The sequence below is a fragment of the Monodon monoceros genome, unplaced genomic scaffold (genome assembly GCF_005190385.1).
Source record: "Monodon monoceros isolate NGI ecotype Baffin Bay Population unplaced genomic scaffold, NGI_Narwhal_1 Super_Scaffold_7, whole genome shotgun sequence".
In the NCBI taxonomy this organism is placed as follows: domain Eukaryota; kingdom Metazoa; phylum Chordata; class Mammalia; order Artiodactyla; family Monodontidae; genus Monodon; species Monodon monoceros.
The window spans coordinates 55,640,379-55,668,223 of NW_021703784.1; the positions used below are offsets into that span (position 1 = coordinate 55,640,379).

At 41.0% G+C, this 27,845-nt stretch overlaps 1 protein-coding gene across 9 annotated transcripts in view; it reads left to right on the plus strand.

Moving 5' to 3' along the window:
- The window catches only part of XRRA1 (X-ray radiation resistance associated 1), a 106,991-nt gene that overhangs the window by 58,284 nt on the left and 20,862 nt on the right, over window positions 1–27,845 (plus strand). For all 9 annotated transcript variants that reach the window (XR_003791561.1, XM_029209475.1, XM_029209476.1 and 6 more), the window contains 2 exons: window positions 11,167–11,207; window positions 14,064–14,189. Coding sequence is in view for 8 of the 9 variants with exons in the window: in XM_029209475.1 (XP_029065308.1) it covers window positions 11,167–11,207; window positions 14,064–14,189 (167 nt within the window). In the remaining variant the exon portion in view is untranslated. The remainder of the gene's footprint in view (window positions 1–11,166; window positions 11,208–14,063; window positions 14,190–27,845) is intronic.

Genomic DNA, 27,845 nt, shown 5'->3' on the forward strand with positions numbered 1-27,845 from the left:
TCTGCTAACTTTGGGGGGTTTTTGTTCTTCTTTCTCTAATTGGTTTAGGTGCAAGGTTAGGTTCTTTATTCGAGATGTGTCCTGTTTCTTAAGGTAGGCTTGTATTGCTATAAACTTCCCTCTTAGAATTGCTTTTGCAGCATCCCATAGATTTTAGGTCATTGTGTCTCCATTGTCATTTGTTTCTAGGTATTTTTTTATTTCCTCTTTGATTTCTTCAGTGATCTCTTGATCATTTAGTAGTGTATTGTTTAGCCTCCATGTGTTTGTATTTTTTACAGATCTTTTCCTGTAATCGATATCTAGTCTCATAGCGTTGTGGTTGGAAAAGATACTTGATACAATTTCCATTTTCTTAAATTTACCAAGGCTTGATTTGTGACCCAGGATATGATCTATCCTGGAGAGTGTTCCATGAGCACGTGAGAAAAATGTGCATTCTGTTGTTTTTGGATGGAATGTCCTATAAATATCAATTAAGTCCATCTTGTTTAATGTATCATTTAAAGCTTGTGTTTCCTTATTTATTTTCATTTTGGATGATCTGTCCATTGGTGAAAATGGGGTGTTAAAGTCCCCTACTATGAATGTGTTACTGTTGATTTCCCCTTTTATGGCTGTTAGTATTTGCCTTATGAATTGAGGTGCTCCTGTGTTGGGTGCATAAATATTTACAATTGTTATATCTTCTTCTTGGGTTGATCCCTTGATCATTATGTAGTGTCCTTCTTTGTCTCTTCTAATAGTCTTTATTTTAAAGTCTATTTTGTCTGATATGAGAATTGCTACTCCAGCTTTCTTTTGGTTTCATTTGCATGAAATATCTTTTTCCATCCCCTAACTTTAGTCTGTATGTGCCTCTAGGTCTGAAGTGGGTCTCTTGTAGACAGCAAATATATGGGTCTTGTTTTTGTATCCATTCAGCCAATCTGTGTCTTTTGGTGGGAGCATTTAGTCCATTTACATTTAAGGTAATTATCAATATGTATGTTCCTATTCCCATTTTCTAAATTGTTTTGGGTTCGTTATTGTAGGTCTTTTCCTTCTGTTGTGTTTCTTGCCTAGAGAAGTTCCTTTAGCAGCAGTTGTTGTAGAGCTGGTTTGGTGGTGCTGAACTCTCTCAGCTTTTGCTTGTCTGTAAAGGTTTTAATTTCTCCATCAAATCTGAATGAGATCCTTGCTGGGTAGAGTAATCTTGGTTGCAGGTTTTTCTCCTTCATCACTTTAAATATGTCCTGCCAGTCCCTTCTGGCTTGCAGAGTTTCTGCTGAAAGATCAGCTGTTAACCTTATGGGGATTCCCTTGTGTGTTATTTGTTGTTTTTCCCTTGCTGCTTTTAATATGCTTTCTTTGTATTTAATTTTTGACAGTTTGATTCATATGTGTCTTTGCATATTTCTCCTTGGATTTATCCTGTATGGGACTCTCTGTGCTTCCTGGACTTGATTGACAATTTCCTTTCCATATTAGGGAAGTTTTCAATTATAATCTCTTCAAATATTTTCTCAGTCCCTTTCTTTTTCTCTTCTTCTTCTGGAACCCCTATAATTCGAATGTTGATGCATTTAATGTTGTCCCAGAGGTCTCTGAGACTGTCCTCAGTTCTTTTCATTCTTTTTTCTTTATTCTGCTCTGCAGTAGTTATTTCCACTATTTTATCTTCCAGGTCACTTATCCATTCTTCTACCTCAGTTATTCTACTATTGGTCCCATCTAGAGTATTTTTCATTTCATTTATTGTGTTGTTCATCATTGTTTGTTTCATCTTTAGTTTTTCTAGGTCCTTGTTAAATGTTTCTTGCATTTTGTCTATTCTATTTCCAAGATTTTGGATCATCTTTACTATCATTATTCTGAATTCTTTTTCAGGTAGAGTGCCTATTTCCTCTTCATTTGTTAGGTCTGGTGGGTTTTTATCTTGCTCCTTCATGTGCTGTGTGTTTTTCTGTCTTCTCGTTTTGCTTATCTTACTGTGTTTGGGGTCTCCTCTTTGCAGGCTGCAGGTTCGTAGTTCCCGTTGTTTTTGGTGTCTGTCCCCAGTGGCTAAGGTTGGTTCAGTGGGTTGTGTAGGCTTCCTGGTGGAGGGGACTAGTGCCTGTGTTCTGGTGGATGAGGCTGGATCTTGTCTTTCTGGTGGGCAGGTCCACGTCTGGTGGTGTGTTTTGGGGTGTCTGTGGACTTATGATTTTGGGCAGCCTCTCTGCTAATGGGTGGGGTTGTGTTCCTGTTTTGCTAGTTGTTTGTCATAGGGTGTCCAGCACTGTAGCTTGCTGGTCGTTGAGTGAAGCTGGTTGCTGGTGTTGAGATGGAGATCTCTGGGAGATTTTCGCCGTTTGGTATTATGTGGAGCTGGGAGGTCTCTTGTGGACCAGTGTCCTGAAGTTGGCTCTCCCACCTCAGAGGCACAGCACTGACTCCTGGCTGCAGCACCAAGAGCCTTTCATTCACACGGCTCCTTAATTTAGGATGATTCGTTGTCTATTCATGTAGTCCACAGATGCAGGGTATATCAAGTTGATTGTGGAGCTTTAATCCGCTGCTTCTGAGGCTGCTGGGAGAGATTTCCCTTTCTCTTCTTTGTTCTCACAGCTCCCAGGGGCTCGGCTTTGGATTTGGCCCCGCCTCTGTGTGTAGGTCGCTCAAGGCCTCTGTTCTTCACTCAGAGAGGACCGGGTTAAAGGAGCCGCTGATTCAGGGGCTCTGGCTCACTCAGGCCGGGGGGAGGGAGGGGCACGGAGTGTGGGGCGGCAGAGGCCAGCGTGACCTTGCACCAGCCTGAGGCTCGCCGTGCGTTCCCCTGGGGAAGTTGTCCCTGGATCACGGGACCCTGGCAGTGGTGGGCTGCACAGGCTCCCTGGAAGGGGGGTGTGGATAGTGACCTGTGCTCGCCCACAGTCTTCTTGTTGGTGGCAGCAGCAGCCTTAGCGTCTCATGCCTGTCTCTGGGGTCCGCGCTTTTAGCCGCGGCTCGCGCCCGACTCTGGAGCTCCTTTAAGCAGCGTTCTTAATTCCCTCTCCTCGTGCACCAGTTAACCAAGAGGGAAGAAAAAGTCTCTTGCCTCTTTGGCAGGTCCAGACTTTTCCCCGGACTCCCTCCCGGCTATCCGTGGCACACTAACCCCCTGCAGGCTGTGTTCACGCCGCCAACCCCAGTCCTCTCCCTGCGCTCTGACCCGAAGCCCGAGCCTCCGCTCCCAGCCCCGCCCACCCCGGCGGGGGAGCAGACAAGCCTCTTGGACTGGGGTGGGGAGTGCTGGTCGGCACCGATCCTCTGTGCGGGAATCTCGCCGCTTTGCCCCCCGCACCCCTGTTGCTGTGCTCTCCTCCGCGTCTCCGAAGCTTCCCCCTCCGCCACCCACAGTCTCCGCCCGCGAAGGGGCTTCCTAGTGTGTGGAAACTTTTCCTCCTTCACAGCTCCCTCCCACTGGTGCAGGTCCCGTCCCTATTCTTTTGTCTCTGTTTATTCTTTTTTCTTTTGCCCTACCCAGGTACGTGGGGGGTTTCTTGCCTTTTGGGAGGTCCGAGGTCTTCTGCCAGCGTTCAGTAGGTGTTCTGTAGGAGTTGTTCCACGTGTAGATGTATTTCTGGTGTATCTGTGGGGAGGAAGGTGATCTCCGCTTCTTAGTCTTCCGCCATCTTTCTTCTTGGTTTTTTTGAGGAAGGCCTGTATTGCTATGAACTTTCCTCTAAACTGCTTTTGATGCATCCCATAGATTTTGTATGGTTTTGTTTTCATTGTCGTTTATCTTAAGATATTTTTTATTTCCTCTTTGATTTTACTGTTGGCCCATTGGTTTTTTAATAGCATGTTGTTTAGTTTCCGTGTAATTGCTTTTTTCTCATTTTTCTTCCTGTGGTTGATTTCTAGTTTCATGCTGTTGTAGTCAGAAAGGATGCTTGAAATAATTTGTATTCTCTTAAATTTGTTGATGCTTGTTTCGTGAACTAGTATGTGATTTATCCTGGAGAATGTTCCCTGTGCACTTGAAAAGAATGTGTATTCTGGTTTTTTTGGATGTAGTGTCCTGTAGATATCAATGAAATCTAACTGTCCTACTGTGTCATTTAGGATCTCTGTTGCCTTATTGATTTTCTGTCTGGAAGATCTGTCCATTGATGTCAGTGGGGTGTTAAAGTCTCCTACTATTATTGTATTACCATCAATTTCTCCCTTTATGTGTTAGTATTTGTTTTATGTATTTAGGTGCTCCTATTTTGGGTGCATATATGTTAACAAGTGTAATATCCTCTTCTTGTATTGATCCTTTTATCATGATATAGTATCCTTTGTCTTTTTTTGTGGCCTTAGTTTTAAAGTCTATTTTGTCTCATATGAGTATTGCTACCCCTGCTTTCATGTCATTGCATGAAATATCTTTTTCCATCCCCTCACTTTTCATCTGTATGTGTCTTTCACCCTAAAGTGGGTCTCCTGTAGGCAGCATATTGTAGGTTCTTGTTTTATTATCCAATCTGCCACTCTATGTCTTTTGATTGGAGCATTTAGTCCATTGACATTTAAAGTAATTATTGATAAGTATGTATTTACTGCCATTTAAAATCTTGTTTTCCAGTCAATTTTGTATTTCTTCTTTGTTCATTTCTTCCTCTTTTTGTTTTCCTTTTGTAGTTTGATGACTTTCTTTTGTATTATGCTTGAGTTCCTTTCTTTTTAGCTTTTGTGAATCTATTGTATGTTTTCATTTGTGGTTACCCTGGTTTTCAAGTATGTTAATCCATATCTACTTGCTTTAGACTGGTGGTCATATAAGCTCAAACACATTCTAAAAGATCTAGATTTTCTTACTCCCCTCCCCAACATTTCATGATTTTGATGTCCTATTTTACATCTTCATGTTTATCCTTTTGCTGTTCACTGTAGTTATAATTGCTTTCATATAATTTGGTTGGTTTTTTTAAATCTATATACTGGCTTATTTAAGTGATCTTCAGTCCTTTTATATATTTACCTTTTCTACTGTGATTTTCCCTTTCCTATATATTCTTGCTTCTTTTCTGTTTAGAGAAGATCTTTCAATATTTCTTTTAAGATATGTTTAATATTGCTGTATTCTTTTAGTTTTTGCTTATCTGAGAAATTTTTTATCTATTCTTCTACTCTAAATGATAATCTTGCTGGGTAGTGTATCCTAGGTTACAGGTTTTTCCCTTTCAGTACTTTGAATATATCTTGCCACTCCCTTTTGGCCTGCAAAGTTTCTGTAGAGAAATCAGCTGATGGCCTTGTGGGGGTTCCCTAGTAACTGACTTTGTTTTTCTCTTGCTGCCTTTAGAATCCTCTCTTTAACTTTAAATTTTGCCATTTTAATTATGGTATGTCTTGGAGTAGGTCTGTTGGGGTTCATCTTGTTTGGGACCCTCTGTGCTTCCTATTCCTGGATATCTGTTTTCCTTTAGGTTTAGGAAGTTTTCAGCCATAATTTCTTCAAATACATTTTAAATCTCCTTTTTCTTTCTTCTCCTTCTGAGATTCCTATTATGCATATATTGGCATGCTTTATATTATCTCATAGATCTCATATGTTGCTTTCATTTTTTTTTCCGTTGTCTTTCTGTCTGCTGTTCTGATTGGGTGGATTGCTGTTATTCTGCCTTCCAGATCACTTATTTGTTCTATTGCATTATTTGACCTGCTATTCATCGCCTTTAGCTCAGTTTTCATCTCAGCAATTGAGTTATCTAATTTTGATTGGCTCCTCTTTATAGTTTCTAGTTCCCTGTTACAGTGATCCACATTTCTATTCATAGCCCTTCTTAATTCCTTCAGCATTTTTATTACCTCCTTTTTGAACTCAGGGTCTGGTAGACTGCAGAGGTCTGTTTCATTGTTTTCTTTCAGGGGATTTCTCTTGTTGTTTTAATTGGGAATAATTCCTCTGCTTTTTCATTTTTCTTGTATATCTCAGACTTTATGAATTTAGGAGAAACAGTTATCTACTGTGGTCTTGAAGGGCTGTTTTCGTGTGGGAGCCTCCCTGTGTAGCCTGCTTGTGTCCAGTATTTTTGGTACGAGGGCTGTGTTTAGTATGGATGCCTGCCACATCTTTCCTAAGGGTCTGCTGGCCTTTGTCCCCATGATAGAGGGGGTGCGTTTGGTGTTGTGGTGACCAGAGCCTGCACTGGATATTAGGCGGGGCCTCCTCTTTGCTCTTTGGTTGTCTCAGCCCTGTTGGGGGCAGGGTCTGCTCCCCAGCTGTTGGAGTAGAAGCCCCCAGATCCGGTTCTAAGCTGTGGTGTGAGGTAAGTGGGACTGGAGTGCTCCTACTGGGAAAAGAGCCACTGAGTGTTCTTCCCTAGGAGCTGTCTGCCAGAACGTGTGATTCTATGATGCCACCCGCCACCCTGAGTGCCCACAAAGATCACTGTTGCTGGCATTGTCCTGGATGGTCGCCTCTGCTTAGGAGCTCTGGTATTCAGCTCAGAGGTCCCTTAGGCATTCATGTGCCCTCACAAAGTCACTGGCGCATAAACCTGCAGGAGCTGTGTCCCCTAAGCCCACAGATAGTCAGTTCACATGGCCCTCAGGCCTGTGTGTGCAGTCCTGGCCCCCAAACCCGCCAGTGAGAACCCACCAGAGCTGCATCCCAGGCGCCCGCAGTGGGATTGCCGGTAATCAGCTCAGACATCCCTCAGGCGTACATCTGCCCATGGGCCCACCAAGTGCACAGAACCTGCAGCAACCAGAGCCACACCTGCTGTGAGCACGCTGACAATAAGTCTGCTGTGGTGGACCCATGCCCCTCCTTTCCCGTGTTGACAGTGGGGCTCCTCTGCTGGACTCACGTTCTGTCCTGCATGTGCCCCCAGTTGTGGGCTGGGCCATGCTCCAGGTGCTTCGGGCTGTCTCCACACAGCCAAACCTAGTCCTTTCCCGGGGTCTGTTCTCTGAAGCCCAAGTTTCAGCACCCAATACACACACCAGCAGGCGCGTGTCTCGGGCTGGGAAATGCAGCAGCGTGGCCAGGACCATCTGTGCTGGTCAGTCTCTACACTGTGGGGCTGCAGGCCAGCTCCCACACTCTCCTCTCGGGGCTCTGAATCTCCTTGTCTGTCCTGGCAGACCTCCCAACTGGTGAAGGAGGTTCCCAGGGTAAGGGAAGTTTTCCTCTTTCACAGCTCCCTCCCAAGCATGCAGGTCCCATCCCAATTCCTCTTCTTCTCCCTTTTCCCTTGCTCCTGCCTGGTTACATGGGGATCTTTCTTGCAGCTTTGGTTGTATGAGATCTTCTGCCAGCTTTTAGTAGGTATTCTGTGAGAACTGTTGTGGGAGCAGGTGAGCTCCACGTCCCTCTGCTCCACCATCTTGATTTCCTTCTCCATATGTTTTCTATTTACCATGTTTTTTTCCTTCTTTTGTGCCTCCTGTGAGCACTGAATGAGTTTTCTTTTAATTCTACTTTTTCCCTAGTTGTTTAAAGTTATACATCTCATTTCCATTTCAGTAGTTACCCTAGACCTTTTAATCCACATATTTAAACTCACCTTTGTCTATCAATACCTAGAATCAACCAAATTCAAGTGTTATTCTTTAATAAGAAAAAAATCTTAATATATGTTTACCTACTCCACCCTACCCCATCACTTCCCATAAAGTAATAAACACTAATAATGATTTGAGTGGTTTTAATTTTTTTAAATTACACATCAACAGTTACACTGAAAGATTGAACTCTTAGTTTTACTTACTTCTGTACTCACCACAGCTGCTCATATCTCAGATCTTCCTCCTTCTTACATTCCCTATTGTGTGTCTGTGTATAACTTAGGAGCAGAGAGTTGATTTAATAATAAAACTCAGGGTATTCCCTGGTGGCGCAGTGGTTGAGAGTCCGCCTGCCGATGCAGGGGACACGGGTTTGTGCCCCGGTCCGGGAAGATCCCACATGCCGCGGAGCGGCTGGGCCCGTGAGCCATGGCCGCTGAGCCTGCGCATCCGGAGCCTGTGCTCCGCAATGGGAGAGGCCACAACAGTTAGAGGCCCGTGTACCACAAAAAATAATAATAATAATAAAACTCAGGTTATTAGCACTTTAACCATTAGTCTTTATAAAGCTCCTCTTGCCCTATTTTATTTTTTCTCCTTCATTCTTAATCCCTACCCCCATTTCCTATTTTCATGTAAGTATCTGTTTTTTTTGCTGGATATATTTTCCTGGATATATGGATGTATCTTGTAAAGTATATATTATTTTGTGTGTAATGTGTTTTTAGTTTATATAATGGTAATATGCTGTTGAGCTCATTCTGTTACTTAAGTTTTTTCACTCCGCGCTGTTTTTAAGATTGTTCTTATTGCTGTATGCCCATCCAGTTCTTTCCTTTTATCTAATGCTTAATATTCCATACTATGCTCTAACCACACTTTAATTCATCTGTTCCCTTGCTAATGGACACCTAGGCCACCTACCTTGTGTATGTATACCTCTGTGCCAGAGTTTTTCTGGAATATTTACCTAGGAGTGGTTTTGTTGGATCACAGAATATATGCATAAGTAGTTTAAATAAGGGCCACCTGGTGGTTCTTCAAAATGGTGACTCTAGTGTACACTCACACCAGTAGTACATCAGGGTTCCTGTTTCCTTACAACCTTGCCTGCACTTGATATTCCCCAACTTTTTAATTGTTCTAAGTTTTGTTATTTTGTAGGTATAAAGTGATATTTCATTGTTTTAAATTCCATTTTTCTAAATATTTTTGATGTTAAGTATTTCTTCATTTACTTAGCCATTTGGTTTTCAACTTTTATGAATTGCTATTTCATATCCCTTGATAGTTTTAATATTTTCAATTTCTTCTTTTATTCTGTCATCACGTCTGTTTACTTCATCTGTAATGGTAGAGATGACATTTTGAAGAGAAGTTCTTAATTTTGATTTACCTAAATGTATTAGTTTGCTAAGACTGCCGTAACAGAATACCATAGGCTGTTTTAAACAACAGATATTTATTTTCTCATGGTTCTGGAGTCTAGAAGTCCAAGATCAAGGTGTTGTCAGATTTGGTTTCTTTTGAGGGCTTTCTTCTTGGCTTATAGAAGGCTACCTTCTAGCTGTATCCTCATTTGGGTCCTCCCTCTGTCTGAATTGTCTATGTCCTAATCTACTCTTCTTACAAGGAGACCTTTCATATTGAATTAGGGCTATCCTAATGACCTTATTAACCTTAATTACCTCTTTAAAGGCACTGTTTCCAAATACAACCACATTCTGTGGTACTAGGGGTTAGGACTTCAACATATGAATTGGCGGGGTGGGGGGCGGGGAATGACACAGTTCAGTCCATCACACCAGATCTATACAATTTTATCTTATGGTTTATGCCTTTGGGTTCTTGTTTGAGAAGTATCTCCCTTTCTCATAGTCACAAAGATAGTTTCCTATTCTGTATTTCTTTTCATTTTGCTGTTTGAATGATTCTTTCAAAGAGGGTTTGCATAGAATAGATTTTTCTCAGCCCATAAAATATCCAAAATTACGTTTATTTTGTTATCATACTTGAATGCTAGTTTGCTGAATAGAGAACTCTAGCCTTAAAATAATTTTTACTGAAAACTTTGAAGATATTACTCCATTGCCTTCTAAATCCATTGCTGCCAATGAGAAGTCTGACGCTAATCTGATTCCCATCCCTTTGTAGGAAACCTATTTTTGCTCCCTGGAATCTCTTAAGATTTCCATTTTTTCCTTTGGAAATTTGAGTAAGATGCATCTGGGTGTGCAGTTCTTTTTTGTTTATCCTGTTAGATACTTTGTATTCTTTCCAAGATGGTTTCTGTCATCTTGGAAAAATTTTCTTTCTTATCCCCTTTCCATTCTCCATTTTATGAATTAGCTCTTCAAGTGGGTCTTTTCTTCTGTACAACACATTTATTAAATCTTTTATTTGATTATCATACTTTAAAATTACAAAATTATTAATAGTTTCTCTTCCATAATGACTGATTTTTTTCTAGAATGAAATAGCCTTTTGAATTCCTTAGAGGACACTAATTATTCTATTTAAAGTTTTTATTCTTTTGGTTAAATTTTGTTTGTTTCAGATGCTAGTTCTTTTATATTTCATAACTTTCTTTCATATTGTTAATTTTCCTCAGACATTAGGAAGTGCTTGATTGTGCATCTTTCTCTTGAACAGTCTCCAGTCTGAAACTTAGAATGCACGTTCTGGTTTCTGGAGTTGCTTCCTGTAATTTTGGGGAGGGCCAGGACATGAGTTTGGATAGAGTGCACCTCAGTTCATCTTTCTAGATATGGGGGCTCTCTGTCTGCCCAGAAGATCACTGCTTAGCACCTACACTTGTGACCACGGCCCATCTCTCAGCTAACTCCTACTTTGTTCCTTGCACAAACCTTTCCCAAATTCCTTTCAGACCCTTGTCATAGGAGTTGTTTATGCCGTGTGATGTTCCACCCATACTATTGCTTATTTCATTTAAATGTAACCTTCTCTGCCTAATATCATTAACATGTGGAAGGGATCCCATTAGTCAGGGCAAAGGTGAGTGGTCCCTGCACAGGATCCAGTCCCAGCAGATGCTTTGCCTTATTAGGTTGAACTGAGCTCTTTATTGGCTCATCTTAGTCTGATGATCCCAAGAATGAAATCACTCTGCAGCCTCCTCCTTAGTTACTTATCTCTCCTGAATTCACTGTCTTAACACACTCTATTTATACTAATATAACAAATACTATTTTCAAATCCTCTGACAGACTATCTTTTATATACATTTTTCTCTTCTAGGACAGTTGGTTTGCCTTCTGACCAATACTGACTGCCCAATAGTTCTGAGGCTCGAAAGAGCTTGCATATTGCAAAGTCAGGAAGAAGGTCAGTGTGGCTGAAATATAGTGAGTGAGGGGCAGGGTAGCATGAGATAAGATTAGAGAAGTAGGCAGGGGCCAGATCAGGCAGGACCTCAAAAGCCTGGCCAAGGAGTTTGAATGTTTTTCTAAGCGCAAAGGGCTTATTACCTGACACATGTCACAGCTGTTCCTCTTCCCAGTTAGCACTGAAGCTCAGGGCCAATGAGTACTCCCTCTAGGAGGTACCCTGCTGCATACAATGGGTGGTAGACCCAGACCCTGGCCTCTCCGGGGATCAGTTAGTGCTCTCACCAACCTTCATTCTGTTTCTCTTCTATTTCAGAGGTTGTGTTCTCATCTTATCCTGGATTTTCAACCTCAGAGGTAGGAACTGCCTACTTTGTATTTGCATCCTTGAGTCAAAACATTAATTTTAATAAAAATAGGTTAATGGAGCCATGAGAGGCATTTACATATATAACACTGAGGAGGCCCATTCACTGAACCGACCATGTTCCAGGCACTAAGCTGGCCTATGGAGATGCAGCAGCGGACTCAACAGACAGGTCCCAGACCTCACACTGCCCACAGACTAGCTTCCATTGGTCTCAGATGCTGTTCAGTAGTGACGGTTGCTACCTCACGTGATCAAGCTGGCATTGAAGTGAGGCTGCCACCAGGATGAAGCCCAATAGCTTCCTAACAAGAGACCCTGCCCGAAAGCTAGAGTGAAAAAGAAAAACAAAAAAACCCCCAAAGCTAGAGTGATCCTGGGCAAACACACCACCATCCGGGGTCTAATCCTTGGTGTCACAGGCTTGGCATCTTTTGTTGTCTTTTCATCCTGGATTTCTTTACAGCATGGTGGCATCAGGGTTCCAAGAGAGCAAGGCTCTGAAATTCAAACAGTGGCATTTTCTGTTGGTCAAAGCAAGTCATAAGGCCAGTATATTCCTGCAGTACAATTCTGATGCTAGTTACCTGGAATTAGCATGCATCCCACAAGTTAAGGGCACAGTCCCCAATAAGACTGCCCTCACTTCAGACACTAGCTGCAAGTTTGGGGGTCCCCAGGCTACTTGACCTACTGGCAATAAATTCTAAAGTTCCAGTGACCCCCTCGGGTTCAATAATTTGCTAGAACGACTCATAGATAGAACTCAGGAGAGCACTATACTTACAATCACAGTTGACTATAAAGGATACAAATCAGGACGAGCCAAATAAAAAGACACATAATGAGGGCTGGGAGGGTTGGAAACACAGAGCCTCTTTGCCCTCTTACTGTGGAATGAGAGTGTGTCACCCTCCCAGCACATCTGATGTGTTCACCAACCAGGAAGCTCGCTTGAGTCTCAGTGTCCAGAGCTTTCATTGGAGTTTCATTACATAGCCACAATTGATCGAACCATTGGCCACATGATTGAACTCAGTTTCTAGCCCCTCTCCCTTCCCCAGAGGTCAGGCTGGCTCAAACTCCAATCCTCTGACCACATGGTTGTCTTTATAGTATGGCCAGCTGCCATCCTAAGTCATCTCATTAGCGTGAACTCAGGTATGATCCAAGGGTCATGCATAACAAAGACATTCCTATCAGGAGATTCCAAGGGTTTTAGAAGGTCAGTGCCAAGAACCCAAGACAAAGACCAGACAAATTCTTTATTATACAGCAGCCAGTCTAGTTTCAAGGGATTAGAGATACAGACTCCATGTCTGAATGGGAGGAGCAGCAAGGTCACACAAGCGCATGCATAAGGGATAGAGGGGCTTGTGGCCACAGAATTAGGTTGCTTAGTGCTCAGATCCCAACTGTGTGGTATCTGAGAATCTAGAGAGTGAGTTGAATGGTTGAAACATTTAGCGGCCTCTCTATCACTGTCAGATACATCCCACTCTAAGACAGGGCCCTTTCTGTCCCCGGCAGAGCCAGTCATGCCCTCAGATCAGGACATTCCGGCCCCCTGGACAGGGCTAGGTAACCCCCAAGCCTGTCTGGCTTTTTCTTCTCTGTGCTCCAGTCTGATTTGCCCACTTTGGCTCACACAGCCTCGCTCCGGGTAGGGAATTGCACAGTTGAGGAGATACCTTACCAGACCGCCACCACATTCCACTCAGCCTCTTGGAGATTGCATTCGGATTTCCTTGAGAGGAGAGTTCCCAAGCACCGCCACTGGTTTTTGTTTTACTGTCACCCATGACTTATCCGTCTCACTTGTGGCTGTACAAGTTGGACCCCAGGAGGGGACAAAAATACTTGGCCAATAGTAGATGCTCCAGGGACTTCCCCAGCGGTCCAGTTGTTAAGATTCTGCCTTCCAGCACAGGAGGCGTGGGTTCGATCCCTGGTCGGGGAGCTAAGATCCCACATGCCATGGGGTGTGGCCAAAAACTTAATAAATAAATAAATAAATAAGGAATTGCTGTTAAAAAAAAAAAAAAAAAGTAGGTGCTCCACAAATGGTTATTGAATGAGCAAAGGAAATTTAAGTGACTTGCTCGAGATTACACAGCAATTAATGGAGCTTAGATGAATCTAGTTCATCTGAACCCAGTCATTAGCCCAGCATCTACCCTGGTTAGATGGTTAATCCAGCGACTTCCATTTTCTACTTGATCAAACATGTTGACCCTAAGGCAGGCTGAGTTGTGCTGAGAGACCATGACGCTGCAAGTGAGCCAGATGCACTGGCCACACCCAGGCCCCACAGCCTGCTGGAAATTGTCCAGGACTTAGCGGTCGTTTTATCTCGGAACTAAGAGCCTCCACTGTAGGATGTGGACTAGCCCATCAGAGCGGGTGTTCAAGGCTTAGGTCACTCCTGCTCTGTCTCCTCACTAGGAAAAGTCCCCTTAACAATGCAAGCCCTGCCCTTTCACCTTCTGGAGAAATTTTAACCCAGCCGTATAGAGGGGCAAGTTCAGGATAAGCCACTATAGGGCAGAAAGTGAGAGGTGAGAACAAAGAGCCTCAGCAGTGGTACACTGCTGTATTGTACTTTGGCTTCAGAGAACTTGAAACTGGAACTTTGCGTACCAGAGAACTAGCTCACCATGTGACATAGGAAACTTGGAGCCAGAACTCTGGGCCTTTGATGACATCACCCCTTATGACCCTGGATGTCTCTTTTGACCCAGCCTCTCTAGAATGGTCATTCTTTCCACCACACTCCCTAGGAAGGGTCTGTTGGCCCACTTCTTATCACCAGGGCACTTTGACTTTGACTTTCTTTTCCTTCTAAGATAACCAAGGTATGTGCGCTTCCTCCCATATTCGAGATTCTTCCCGTGAAATCACCGAAGGCGAGGAACCAGACGCTGGCCCTGCCCTTCCCAGAGCTGAGGTACCTTAGCCTGGCCTACAACAAGGTGACTCTCTGATTCTCTACCTCTTTCCTCAGGGGCACAGACGGGAGGGTGGGGTGTGAGCTGCTCTGGCCTGAAAGCTAACCCTCCCATTCCCTTCATCAACAGTATGCAGGCTCAGGAATTCTCAGGGTGGGGGGAAGCAGAGGGCATGCAGGCCAAGGCAGGAGTCCATCCATTCAGTCACAGATACTGATTTAACACTTAACATGTGCCAGGCTCTGTGCCAGGCACTGGGGATACAGGTGTGCAAAGAAAAGATTCAGCCTCTGAATCTGAAGACTGATACTGGACAAATAATCACAATATAAGACTGCTCAGTGTTATGAAGACATTCACAGTGCTATGAAGTATGTGACAGGGCAGGGGGTCTTACCTAATATTTGGGATCAGGGAAGGTTCTCTGCAGAGTGGTGTTTAAGCTGAGATGGGAATCAGTGAGTTTATTGAGGTGAAGACTGAGGGTAGAGTGAAGTGAGAAATGTTCTAGCCTAAGGGAGCAGCAGATGTAAAGTCCATGGGACAGATTTAACATGTGTTTCCTTAACATGTTTTTGTTTTTTAATTAATTAATTTATTTATTTATGGCTGTGTTGGGTCGTCGTTGCTGCACACGGGCTTTCTTTTAGTTGCGGCAAGTGGGGGCTACTCTTCATTGTGGTGTGTGGGCTTCTCTTGTTGAGCATGGGCTCTAGGTGCACGGGCTTTGGTAGTTGTGGCGCATGGGCTCAGTAGTTGTGGCTCGCGGGCTTAGCTGCTCCACGGCATGTGGAATCTTCATGGACCAGGGCTCAAACTCGTGTCCCCTGCATTGGCAGGCGGATTCTTAACCACTGTGCCACCAGGGAAGCCCCCCCTTAACATGTTTTATGTTAACATATTTTTCCAACAGCCATGTCCTGTAAAACTTCCAGTAAGCCCCACTAATTGAGCCCTACTCAGGTGTGAAATGCAGGCAACTTTTAAGGTACTCTGCTTACATTCCTTCTGAGGCAAGTGGTTAGTACAGCCAGCCTTCCCGGGTGTTTTCTTCTAAGAGTTATAATTTTAGCTGTAACATTTAGGTCTTTGATCCTTTTTTTTTTTTTTTTTTTTTTTTTTTTTGTGGTATGCGGGCCTCTCACTGCTGTGGCCTTTCCCGCTGCGGAGCACAGGCTCCAGACGCACAGGCCCAGTGGCCATGGCTCACGGGCCCAGCCGCTCCACAGCATGTGGGATCCTCCCGGACCGGGGCACGAACCCACGTCCCCTGCATCAGCAGGCGGACTCCCAACCACTGCGCCACCAGGGAAGCCCAGGTCTTTGATCCATTTTGAGTTAATCTTTATATATGGTGCGAGATGGGGTCCGGTTTCATTCTTTTGTATGTGGATATGCAGTTTTCTCAAAACCATTTATTTTTTTAAATAAATTTATTTATTTATATTTGGCTGCACTGGATCTTCGTTGCTGTGCATGGGCTTTCTCTAGTGGCAGCTAGCGGGGGCTACTCTTTGTTGTGGCGTGCAGGCTTCTCATTGTGGTGGCTTCTCTTGTTGCGGAGCACGGGCTCTAGAGCGCAGGCTCAGTAGTTGTGGCGCACGGGCTTAGTTGCTCCACAGCATGTGTGATCTTCCCGGACCAGGGCTCAAACCCATGTCCCCTGCATTGGCAGGCAGATTCTTAACCACTGCACCACCAGGGAAGTCCTTCAACACCATTATTGAAAAGACTGTTCTTTCCCCATTGAGTGGTCTGCTCACCCTTGTTGAAAATCAGTGGATCATAGATGTATTAAGGGGCCTCCTTTCATTCTTTTTTTTTTTTTAATTTATTTATTTATTTTTGGCTGTGTTGGGTTTCCGTTGCTGCGCGCGGGCTTTTCTCTAGTTGGGGCGAATGGGGGCTACTCTTCACTGTGGTGCACAGGCCTCTCATTGCGGTGACCTCTCCTGCTGCAGAGCACGGGCCCCAGGCACACGGGCCTCAGTAGCTGCGGCACACGGGCTCAGTAGTTGTGGCTTGTGGGCTCTAGAGCACAGGCTCAGTAGCTGTGGCACACGGGCTCAGCTGCTCCACGGCATGTGGGATCCTCCCGGACCAGGGCTCGAACCCATGTCTCCTGCACTGGCAGGCGGATTCCTAACCACTGTGCCACCAGGGAAGCCCCCTCCTTTCATTCTTCAAACTGGTAAGTTGTGTCTTTTATTGATCCAAAGTAGTTAGAAGTTATCCCTTTTATGGACTTAAAAAAAAAAAACCACTAAGCTAGGTGCTGGTTTCTTTGGATTTCTCTATAGTCTGTTTTCCATTTCATTGATTTCTGCTCATAACTTTATTTCTGTCCTACTCACAATGAGCTTAATTGGCTCTTCTTTTTCTAGATTCATAAATAGTATAATATTAGATCATTGATTTAGACCTTTCTTCTTTTTAATATAAGCATGTACAGCTATAAATATCTTCTTTAAGCACTGTTGGAGCTGCATCCTACAAATTGCGTCTTGATTTTCATTCAATTAAAATATTTATATTTTTTTATGATTTCTTCTTTGACACTTGGGTTGTTTAGAAGTGAGTTGTTTTATTTCCAAATATATGGGGATCTTCTAGATAACTTACATTTGTTGAGGTCTAATTTAATTCTATTGTGGCCAGATAACATAATCTGTAAGATTTCATTCTTCTGAAATTTATTTAAACTTATTTTATGGTCCATCCTATATTCTAGCTTGGTGAACACTCTGTGTGCACTTAGAAAAAAAATGTATATTCTGCAGTTTTGGGGGACAGTGTTCTATAAATATCAACTAAGTTAAGGTGGTTGGTGGTGTCACTCAGATCTTTTATGTACTATTGTTTTATGTGTTCTATTAATTATTGAGAGCAGTATGCTAAAATCTCCAGCCATGATTGTGGATTTGTTTATTTCTCCCTTTAGTTCTGTCAGTTTTTGCTGCATGTATTTTGAAGCTCTACCCTTGGGTACATATTCATTTAGAATTTTTATATCTATTTGATGTGTTTATCCTTTTGTTATTATGACTTGTCTTCCTTTGCCTCTAATAATACTCCTTGTTTTAATGTCTATTTTGTCTGATTTTAGTATAGATGGACAGCTCTCTTATGCTTACTGTTTGCATGGTGTATTGTTCTTTCCTTTCAACCTATTTATAACTTTGTATTTAAAGTGTATCTCACTGAGACAGCATATAGTTGGTTCTTGCTGGGATGCTGGAGCATTTTCTCAGCATTCCTGCTCTATCCTCATCTTGCAGCCTTTTCTGTGTTCCTATACCTCAGAGGGTTTATCTCCACACTCTTGTTCCTCCCCCAGCAGTGACTGCTTTCACTTGTTAGTTAGTGCTTGCTAGTCTGGTGGTAGGGTGCCAGTGGGAGGGCCCAACCCCTGTCTTAAGTAGGCCCTGGGTTCCTGTGTCTCAAGGATGTACCCTTCTCAGTGGTCCTACCCCTGTCCCAGCAGTAGATGACTTCTAATGAAATGGGCCAGGTTGAATTCCTCCCCTACCACAGGAGTAGCAGGTTTTAATTTTTTCCCTCCCCAGATGCAGGGCCCTGGGCCCAACAGGGTTTGCTGACCTTCCTCAGCAGCTTAAGGCTTTTGTTCACTAGGGAGCAGGGTTGGCAGGGCTTCCTGCCTTTCCTACAATGGCAGCTGCTCTCCTCCTCCAGGCCTACACCCCAAGGAAGGCTTTCTCCAGTCTCCCTCACTGTGTCCAGTCTTTTGCCTACAAGTGGGCGTGAATTCCCCTGTGTCTGCAGCTCTCAGGAGTTCTATTCTCCTACTGTAGCCCACACTTGGCCTTTAGCAATTCATTAAAAATTTTAGCTGACTTCTTCTTAAATACTTAAATGCCACTCATCATCTTTTCCTCCCACGTTCTGCCACAGGTGAGCCAGGGTCCGTGTCCCATCCCTCCTTGGAGGTGCCCTACTTTCCTTATATTTCAGGCCACTTGATTGCCCTGAGACCTTAGCTCTCTGTTGCACTCAAGAAAAGTTGTGCAGGTGTAGGTTATTCGGTTTTTATATTGTTGTTAGGAGGCGAGCAGCAGTCTTTCCTGTTTTCTACATTTCACTTGAGTTTTTAAACATTTTTCTTTATGAGAGTTACCCCCTTACATATATCTTTTTGTCTTTGATCAGTTGTCTACTGCCAGAATGTAGGTTCTTTTGAGAGCTGTGACTTTGTTTTGCTTACAACTATTTCATCATCTTTTCAAATAGCACCTGATACATGTTAGGTGCTCAGTATGTTCGTGAGATGAGTGATGTTCTGATCATGTCAAGGAGTACTCAGGCAACCTGTGTTGAAATTAATATTCAATTTATTAAAGTTAAAAATTTTAAAACCAGTTATGCCTTCAAACAGAATTTATATACATCTAGAATATTCACTTAGAAATCTAGTAATTTGTGTGCCAAAAGTAAAATAATCACTTTCACTCCGCCTTTAACTAATATTTACTTACTTCATAAGTTTGACTATTAAGTTATATTCACCCTAACCCAATGAAAAATTGGGCAGAAATTTCAAGGTGTCATTGGAATCTGAATTTATTTCCAGGGGCATTAAACTCACCTTATAAGGAACAAGCTAACCTGATGGTCAAATTCTGCTTACAATAATCAGCCAGAATCCTAAGCCTATATCTTTCAGCTGGGACTTAATTTTCACAGAAAATATGGCACACGTGCCCTGGGTATCTTTCAACTTTCCACCAGTATTTTTTTTAATAAATTTATTTATTTATATTTTTGGCTGCGTTGGGTCTTCCTTGCTGCGTGAGGTAGTTGCAGTGAGTGGGGGCTACTCTTTGTTGCGGTGCGTGGGCTTCTCACTGCGGTGGCTTCTTCTCTTGTTGTGGAGCACGGGCTCTAGGCGTGTGGGTTTCAGTAGTTGTGGCATGCAGGCTCAGTAGTTGTGGCTCACGGGCTCTAGAGTGCAGGCTCAGTAGTTGTGGCGCACGGGCTTAGCTGCTCCGCGGCATGTGGGATCTTCCCGGACCAGGGCTCGAACCCATGTCCCCTGCATTGGCAGGCGGATTCTTAACCACTTCGCCATGAGGGAAGTCCCTCCACCAGTTTTAATTGTAACCTTCTTCAACTTTTTAGCTACCTGATTTGGATGGATGTAATTTTGCATCCTGACAAAATTAAATTCTCCATCTCCCATTTTGTGGTGACTGCTTCTTGACTACTTGATTTGCACAAAAGCGACTCTGCACCCTCTTTAACCATCATTATATAGTCATTTATCAACACATGTTAGGTTTCTTTGTAGATTCATCTTTCTTCCCTCTTTTTGTACAGTCTAGATAAGAAGTCAGCAAAACTTTTTCTGTAAAAGAGACAGATAGTAAATATATTACTCTGTCACAACTAGTCAACTCTGCCCTTGTAGCACAAAAGGCAATACATAAGTGAATGAGCATGTCAGTGTTCTAATGAAACCTTATTAAACAGATAGGGACCCAGATTTTGGCCAACAGGCTATATCTGCTGACCCTGGTTTTTGTATATTCTTTGGCTAAGAGTGATACTTACATTTTTAAATGGTTGAAAAAATCAAAAGAAGAATAATACTTCATGACCCATGAAAATTATGTGAAATTCAAATTTCAGAGTCCATAAATAAAGTTTTGTTGGAAGAGTCACCACACTTATTTACTTATGAATTGTCTATGGCTGCTTTTGTGCTACAACAGCAAAGTTGAATAGTTGCAACAGAGACCGTATGGCCTGCAAAGCCTAAAACATTTATTATCTGGCCTCTGACAGAAAAGGTTTGCTGACCTCTGGTCTAGATGATCAAATGTGAAAGTCCTTCAAGGCCTACTTTGAGTTCCTTTTCTCCTCTTACTCTGTTTTCTCCCGAGGCTGGCTTCACATACCCATTGCCCATGACCAATGCCTCACAAACTTATAAATCCTTTATACCCAAGACCAGTGTATCTACTGTCTACTTGAATTTCTACTTGGAGGTCTAAAAGGCATCTCCAAAAACACATATCCAAAGTGAATTAATGATCTTATCAATTCAAAAATGGATGTTCTTCCATGATTCCATATCGTTGTCAATAGCTGAGTTACTTGAGCTATTGACTCTGTTCAGGTACTTGAGCCAAAACCTGGTTGTCGTCTTTGATACTTCTCTCTCCTGTACATCCCTCCTCCCCACCCATATCTAATCCAAGTCCTGTCAAATTTAAGTCTTCATATTTCTGTTTTTTATGGAATTATAGTTGATTTACAATATTGTGTTAGTTTCAGGTGTATAGCATAGTGATTCAATATTTTTGCAGGTTATATTCCATTATAGGTTATTACAAGACTGAGTATAATTCCCTGTGCTATACAGTATATCCTTGTTGCTTATCTATTTTATATATAATAGTTTATATTTCTTAATCCCATACCCCTAATTTGTCCTCCCCTGCTTCACTCTCTTCTTTGGTAACCACAAGTTTGTTTTCTGTGAGTCTGTGTCTGTTTTGTATATACATTCATTTATATTATTTTTTAGATTCCAATATAAGTGATATCATACAGCATTTGTCTTTCTCTAACTTATTTCACTAAATGTAATATTTTCTAGGTCTATACATGTTGTTGCAAATGGCATTATTTCATTTTCTTTATAGCTGAGTAATACCACCAGTTTACATTCCCACCAATAGTATACGAGGGTTCCCTTTTCTCCACATCTTCTCCAACATTTGTTATTGGTAGACTTTTTAAAAAAATATTTGTAAATTTTTATTTATTTATTTATTTATTTATGGCTGTGTTGGGTCTTCGTTGCTGCACGCAGGCTTTCTGTAGTTGCAGCGAGCAGGGGCTACTGTTCGTTGTGGTGCATGGGCTTCTCATAGTGGTGGCTTCTCTTGTTGCAGAGCATGGGTTCTAGGCATGCGGGCTTCAGTAGTTGTGGCTCACTGGCTCTAGAGCGCAGGCTTAGTAGTTGTGGTGCACGGGCTTAGTTGCTCTGCAGCATGTGGGGTCTTCCCAGACCAGGCTCGAACCTATGTCCCCTGCATTGGCAGGCAGATTCTTAACCACTGAGCCACCAGTGAAGTCCCATGGTAGACTTTTTGATGATAGCCATTCTGACAGATGTAAGGTGATATCTCATTGTGGTTTTGATTTGCATTACTCTATTAGCGATGTTGAGCATATTTCATGTGACTGTTGGCCATCTGTATGTCTTTGAAAAAATGTCTATTCAGATCTTCTGCCCAGTTTTCAATTGGATTATTTGGGGTTTTTTGATAATGAGTTGTATGAGCTGTTTGTATGTTTTAGGTATTAACCCCTTGTTAGTTGAATCATTTGCAAATATTTTCCCCCGTTCCACAGATTGCCTTTTTGTTTTGTCAGTGGTTTCCTTTGCTGTGCAGAAGCTTTTAAGTTTTATTAGGTCCCATCTGTTTATTTCTGCTCTTATTTCTTTTGCCTTAGGAAAGTGATGCAAAAAAATATTGCTATAATTTATGTCAAAGAGTGTTCGGTCTATGTTCTCTTCTAGGACTTTTATGATTTCAGGTCTTACATTTAGGTGATTAAACCATTTTGAGTTTATTTTTGTATATGGTGTAAGAGAATGTTCTTTTCTTGGCTGTGCTGTGCAGCTTGCAGGATCTTAGTTCCCTGACCAGGGATTGAACCTGGGCTCTTGGCAGTGAAAGCATGGAGTCCTAAACACTGGACTGCCAGGGAGTTCCCAAGAGAATGTTCTAATATATATATATATTTACATGTAGCTGTCCAGTTTTCCCAGCACCACTTACTGAGGAGACTGTCTTTTTTCCATTTATATTCTTGCCTCCTTTGTCGTAGATTAATTGACCGTAGGTGTGTGGCTTTATTTCTCAGCTTTTTATTCTGTTCCATTGATGTATGTGTCTGTTTTTGTGTCAACACCATGCTGTTTTTGATTACTATAGCTTTATAGTATAGTCTGAAGTCTGGGAGGGTTATACCTCCAGCTTTGTTCTTTTCCTCGGGACTGCTTTGGCAATTCTGGGTCTTTTGTGTATTTTAGTATTATTTCTTCTAGTTCTCTGGAAAAAGTAATGGGTATTTTGATAGGGATTGCATTAAATCTGTAGATTGCTTTGGGTAGTATGGCCATTTTAACAATGCTAAAATCTTCCTATCCTCCAGCATGGGATATCTTTCCATTTCATTGAATCATCTTTAATTTCCTTCATCCATGTTTTACAGTTTTCCAAATACAGGCTTTCACTTCCTTGGATAAGTTTATTCCTAGGTATTTTTGGATGTGATTAAAAAATTTTTTTAATTGAAATATAGTTGCTGTACAATATTATATGTTAGAGGTGTACAATACAGTGATTCATAGTTTTTAAAGGTTGTACTCCATTTATAATTACTATAAAGTAATGTCTATATTCCCCGTGTTGTACAATATATCCTTGGAACTTGTTTTATACCTAATAGTTTGTACATCTTTCTTCTCTACACCTATATTGCCCCTTCCCCCTTCCCCTTCCCCATTGGTCACCACTAGTTTGTTTTCTATATCTGTAAGTCTGCTTCTTTCTTATTATATTCACTAGTTTCCTGTATTTTTTAGATTCCACAACTAAGTGATATCATACAGCATTTCTTTCTCTGACTTACTTCACTTAAAATAATACCCTCCAAGTCCATCCATGTTGCTGCAAATGGCAAGATTTCATTCTTTTTTATGGCTGAGTATTAGTCCATTGTGTGTGTGTGTGTGTGTGTGTGTGTGTGTATACCACGTCTTCTTTATCCATTCATCTGTTGATGGTCACTTAGGTTGCTTCCATATCTTGCCAGTTGTAAACAATGCTGCTATGAACACTGGGATGCATGTACCTTTTCAAATTAGTGCTTTTGTTTTTTTCAGATATTTACCCAGGAGTAGAATTGCTTGGTCAATGGTAGTTTTATTTTAAGTTTCTTGAGAAACCTCCATACTGTTTTCCACAGTGGCTGTACAGTTTACATTCCCACCAACAGTGCATGAGGGTTGTCTTTTCTCCACATCCTCTTTTTGATGATAGCCATTCTGAGAGGTTTGAGGTGATATCTCATTGTGGTTTTGATTTGCATTTCCCTAATGATTAGCAGTGTTCAACATCTTTTCATGGGCCTGTTGGCCATCTGCATTTGCTCTTTAGAAAAATGTCTTCAGTTCTTCTGCCCATTTTTTAATCAGGCTGTTTGGTTTTTTTGATGTTGAGTTGTATGAGCTATTTATATATATATTGGATATTAATCCCTTATTGGTCATATCATTTTCTCCTACTCAGGAGGTTGTCTTTTCCTTTTTTCAATGGCTTCTATTGCTGTGCAAAAACTTTTAGGTTTAATTAGGTTCCATTTGTTTATTTTTGCATTTATTTCCTTTGGTTTAGGAAACAGATCCAAAAAAATATTGCTATGATTTATGTCAAAGACTGTTCTGCCTTTGTTTTCCTCTAAAAGTATTACAGTATCCAGTCTTACACTTAGGTCTTTAATCCATTTTGACTTTATTTTTGTATATGGTGTTCGAGAACGTTTTAACTTCATTCTTTTAAGTTAGCTGTCCAGTTTTCCCAGTACCTCTTATTTGAAGAGATTATCGTTTCTCCATTGTATATTCTTGCCTCCTTTGTCATAGATTAATTGATCATAAGTGCATGGTTTTTTTCTGGGCTCTCTCTACTGTTGCATTGATGTCTCTTTTTATGCCAGTACCATAATGTTTTGATTACATTGTAGCTTTGTAATATAGTCTGAAGTCAGGGAGCATGATTCGTCCAGATCTGTTATTCTTTATCAAGATTGTTTTGACTATTTGGGTTCTTTTGTGTTTCAATACAAATTTTAATATGGTTTGTTCTGGTTCTTTGAAAAATGCCGTTCATATTTTTTTGAATTTTAATATCCTTATTGGAGTTTAATTGCTTTACAATGTTGTGTTAGTTTCTGCTGTACAACACAGTGAATCAGCTATATGTATACATATATCCCTATATCCCCTCCCTCTTGAGTCTCCCTCCCACCCTCCCTATCCCACCCCTCTAGGTCATCAGAAGGCATCAAGCTGATCTCCCTGGGCTATGCAGCAGCTTCCCACTAGCCATCCACTTTACAATTGGTAGTGTATATATGTCAATGCTACTCTCTCACTTTGTCCCAGCTTCCCCTTCCCCCTCGTGTCCATTGATAGCTTGATAGGGATTGCATTGAATCTGTAGATTGCCTTTGGTAGTATGGTCATTTTAACAATATTGATTCTTCCAATCCAAGAACACGGTATATCTTTCCATCTGTTTGTCGTCTTCTTTTTCTTTCATCAGTGTCTTATACTTTTCCGAATACAGTTCTTTTGCCTCCTTAGGTAGGTTTATTCCTAGATATTTTATTCTTTTTGATGTGATGGTAAATGGGATTGTTTCCTTAATTTCTCTTTATGATAGTTCATTGTTAATGTGTAGGAATGGAACAGATTTCTGTATGTTGATTTTATATCCTGCAACTTTACTGAATTCAGTGATGAGCGCTAGTAGTTTTCTGGTGGTGTCTTTAGGATTTTCTGTATGTACTATTGCATCAGCTGCAAATGGTGACAGTTTTACTTCTTCCTTTCCAATCTGGATTCCATTTATTTCTTTTTCATCTCTGACTGTCGTAACTAGGACTTCCAAAACTATGTTGAATAGAAGTGGCTAGAGTGGACATCCTTGTCTTGTTCCTGATCTTAGAAGAAATGCTTTGAGCTTTTCACCTTCGAGTATGATGTTAGCTGTGGGTTTGTCATATATGGCCTTTATTATGTTGAGGTACAGTCCCACTATGCCCACTTTCTGGAGAGTTTTTATCATAAATGGGTGTTGAATTTTGTCAAAAGCTTTTTCTGCATCTGTTGAGATGGTCGTATGGTTTTTATTCTTCAATCTGTTGATGTGGTGTATCACACTGATTGATTTGTGTATATTGAAGAATCCTTGCATCCCTGGGATAAATCCCACTTGATCATGGTGTATGATCCTTTTAATGTATTGTTGGATTTGGATTGCTAGTATTTTGTCAAGGATTTTTTCATCTCTGTTCATCAGTGGTATTGGCCTGTAATTTTCTTTTTTTGTCATATCTTTGTGTGGTTTTGGTATCAGGGTGATGGTGGACTCACAGAGTGAGTTTGGGAGTGTTCCTTCCTCTGCAATTTTTTGGAATAGTTTCATAGGATTGGTGTTAACTCTTCTCTAAATGTTTGATAGAATTTGCCTGTGAAGCCATCTGGTCCTGGACTTTTGTTTGTTGGACTTTTTAAAATCACAGTTTTAATTTCAGTACTGGTAATTATTTTGTATTTCTTACTGGTTCACTCTTGGAAGATTGTACCTTTCTAGGAATTTGTCCATTTCTTCTAGGTTGTCCATTTTATTGTCACGTAGTTTATTGTAGTCGTCTCTTATGATCCTTTGTATTTCCGTGGTGTCAGTTGTAACTTCTTTTTCATTTCTGATTTTATTGATTTGAGTCCTTTCCCTTCCTTCTTTGATGAGTATGGCTAAAGTTTTATTAATTTTGTTTTTCTTTTCAAAGAACCAACTTTTAGTTTCATTGATCTTTTCTGTTGTTTTCTTCATTTCTGTTTCATTTATTTCTGCTCTGATCTTTATGATTTCTTTCCTTCTACTAACTTTGGGTTTTGTTCGTTCTTCTTTCTCTAGTTGTTTTAGGTGTAAGTTTGGGTTGTTTGTGAGATTTTTTCTTATTTCCTGAGGTAACACTGTATTGCCATAAACTTTCCTTTTATAACTGCTTTTGCTGAGTCCCATATGTTTTGGATTGTCGTGTTTTCATTTTCATTTGTCTCTAGGTATGTTTTTAATTTCACCTTTGATTTCTTCAGTGATCCATTGGTTGTTTAGTAGCATACTATTTATCCTCCAAGTGTTTGTGTTTTTTACAGTTTATTTTTCTTGTAGTTGATTTCTAATCTCAGCGTTGTGGTCAGAAAAGATGCTTGATAAGATTTCAGTTTTCTTAAATTTACCATGGCTTGCTTTGTGGCCCAGCATGTGATCTGTCTTGGAGAATGTTCCATGTGCACTTGAGAAGAACGTGTATTCTGCTGCTTTCAGATGGAATGTTCCATAAATACCAATTAAGTCAATGTGATCTAATGTGTTATTTAAGGCCTGTGTTTCCTTATTGATTTTCTATCTGGATGATCTGTCCATTGATGTACGTGGGGTGTTAAAGTCCCCCACTATTATTGTGTTACTATCGATTTCTCCTTTTATGGCTATTAGCATTTACCTTATACATTGGTGTGCTGCTATGTTGCATGCATATATATTTACAATTGTTATATATTCTTGGATTGATCCCTCGATCATTATGTAGTGTCCTTCTTTGTCTCTTGTAACAGTCTTTATTTTAAAGTCTTATTTTGTCTATATGAACATTGCTACTCCAGCTTTCTTTTGATTTCCATGTGCATGGAATACCTTTTTCCATCCCCTCACTTTCAGTTTGCATGTGTCTCTAGATCTAATATAAGTCTCTTATAGGCAGCATATATACAGGTCTTGTTTTTTTAACCATTTAGCCACTCGTTGTCTTTTGGTTGGAGCATTTAGCCCATTTACATTTAAGGTAATTATTGATACGTATGTTCTTACTGCCATTCTGTTAATTGTTTTGTTTTTGTTTCCATAGGTCTTTTTTTCCCTTTCTTCTTTTGCTCTCTTGTGATTTGATGACCATCTTTAGTTTTATGTTTGAATTCCTTTTTCTTTTTTGTGTGTATATCTATTACAGGTTTTGGTTTGTGGTTACCATGAAGTTTTTGTATAGCAGTCTCTCTCCCTCTCCCTCTCCCTCTCTCTCTCTATATATGTAGATGTATATATATATATATGTGTGTGTGTGATTGTATTAAGTTGCTGATCTCAATTTCAAATTTTAGTGATCTGTTCTTCCATACCACTATTGATTCCTTCTAGTGTATTTTTCATTTCAGTTATTGTATTCTTCACCTGTTCGATTGTTCTTTATATTTTCTCTTTTTTAAAAAAACTTCTAACTTCTCCCTCTGTGCATCCATTGTCCTCCCAAGTTCTTTGATCACGTTTACAATCTTTACTCTGAACTCTGGCCTGCAGATTTTCTGATGAAAAATCAGCTGATAGCTTTATAGGAGTTTCCTTGCTGCTTCTTGTATTCTCTTTAATTGTTGTCATTTTAGTTACAATGTGTCTTGATGTATTCCTCTTTTGAGTTAATCCTGTATGGGGCTCTGTGCTTCCTGAACTTGGATGTCTGTTTCCTTTCCCAGTGAGGCAAGTTTTCAGCTATTATGTCTTCAGTTGTTCTCAGCCTCTTTCTTTTCTTTCTGAGACCCCTATAGTGCAAATATTTGTGCATTTGATGTGGTCCCAGAGGTCTCTAACTGTCCTCATTTCTTTTCATTTCTTTGTCTTTTTTTCTGTTCAGTGGCAGTGATTTCCACTACTCTGTCTTCCAGCTCACTGATCTCTTCCTCTGTGTTATATAGTCTACTATTGGTTCCTCATAGTGTTTTCATTTCAGTTATTGCATTCTTCATCTTTGTTTATTCTTTATATTTTCTAATTCTTTGTTTAAAAACTTCTAACTTCTCTCTCT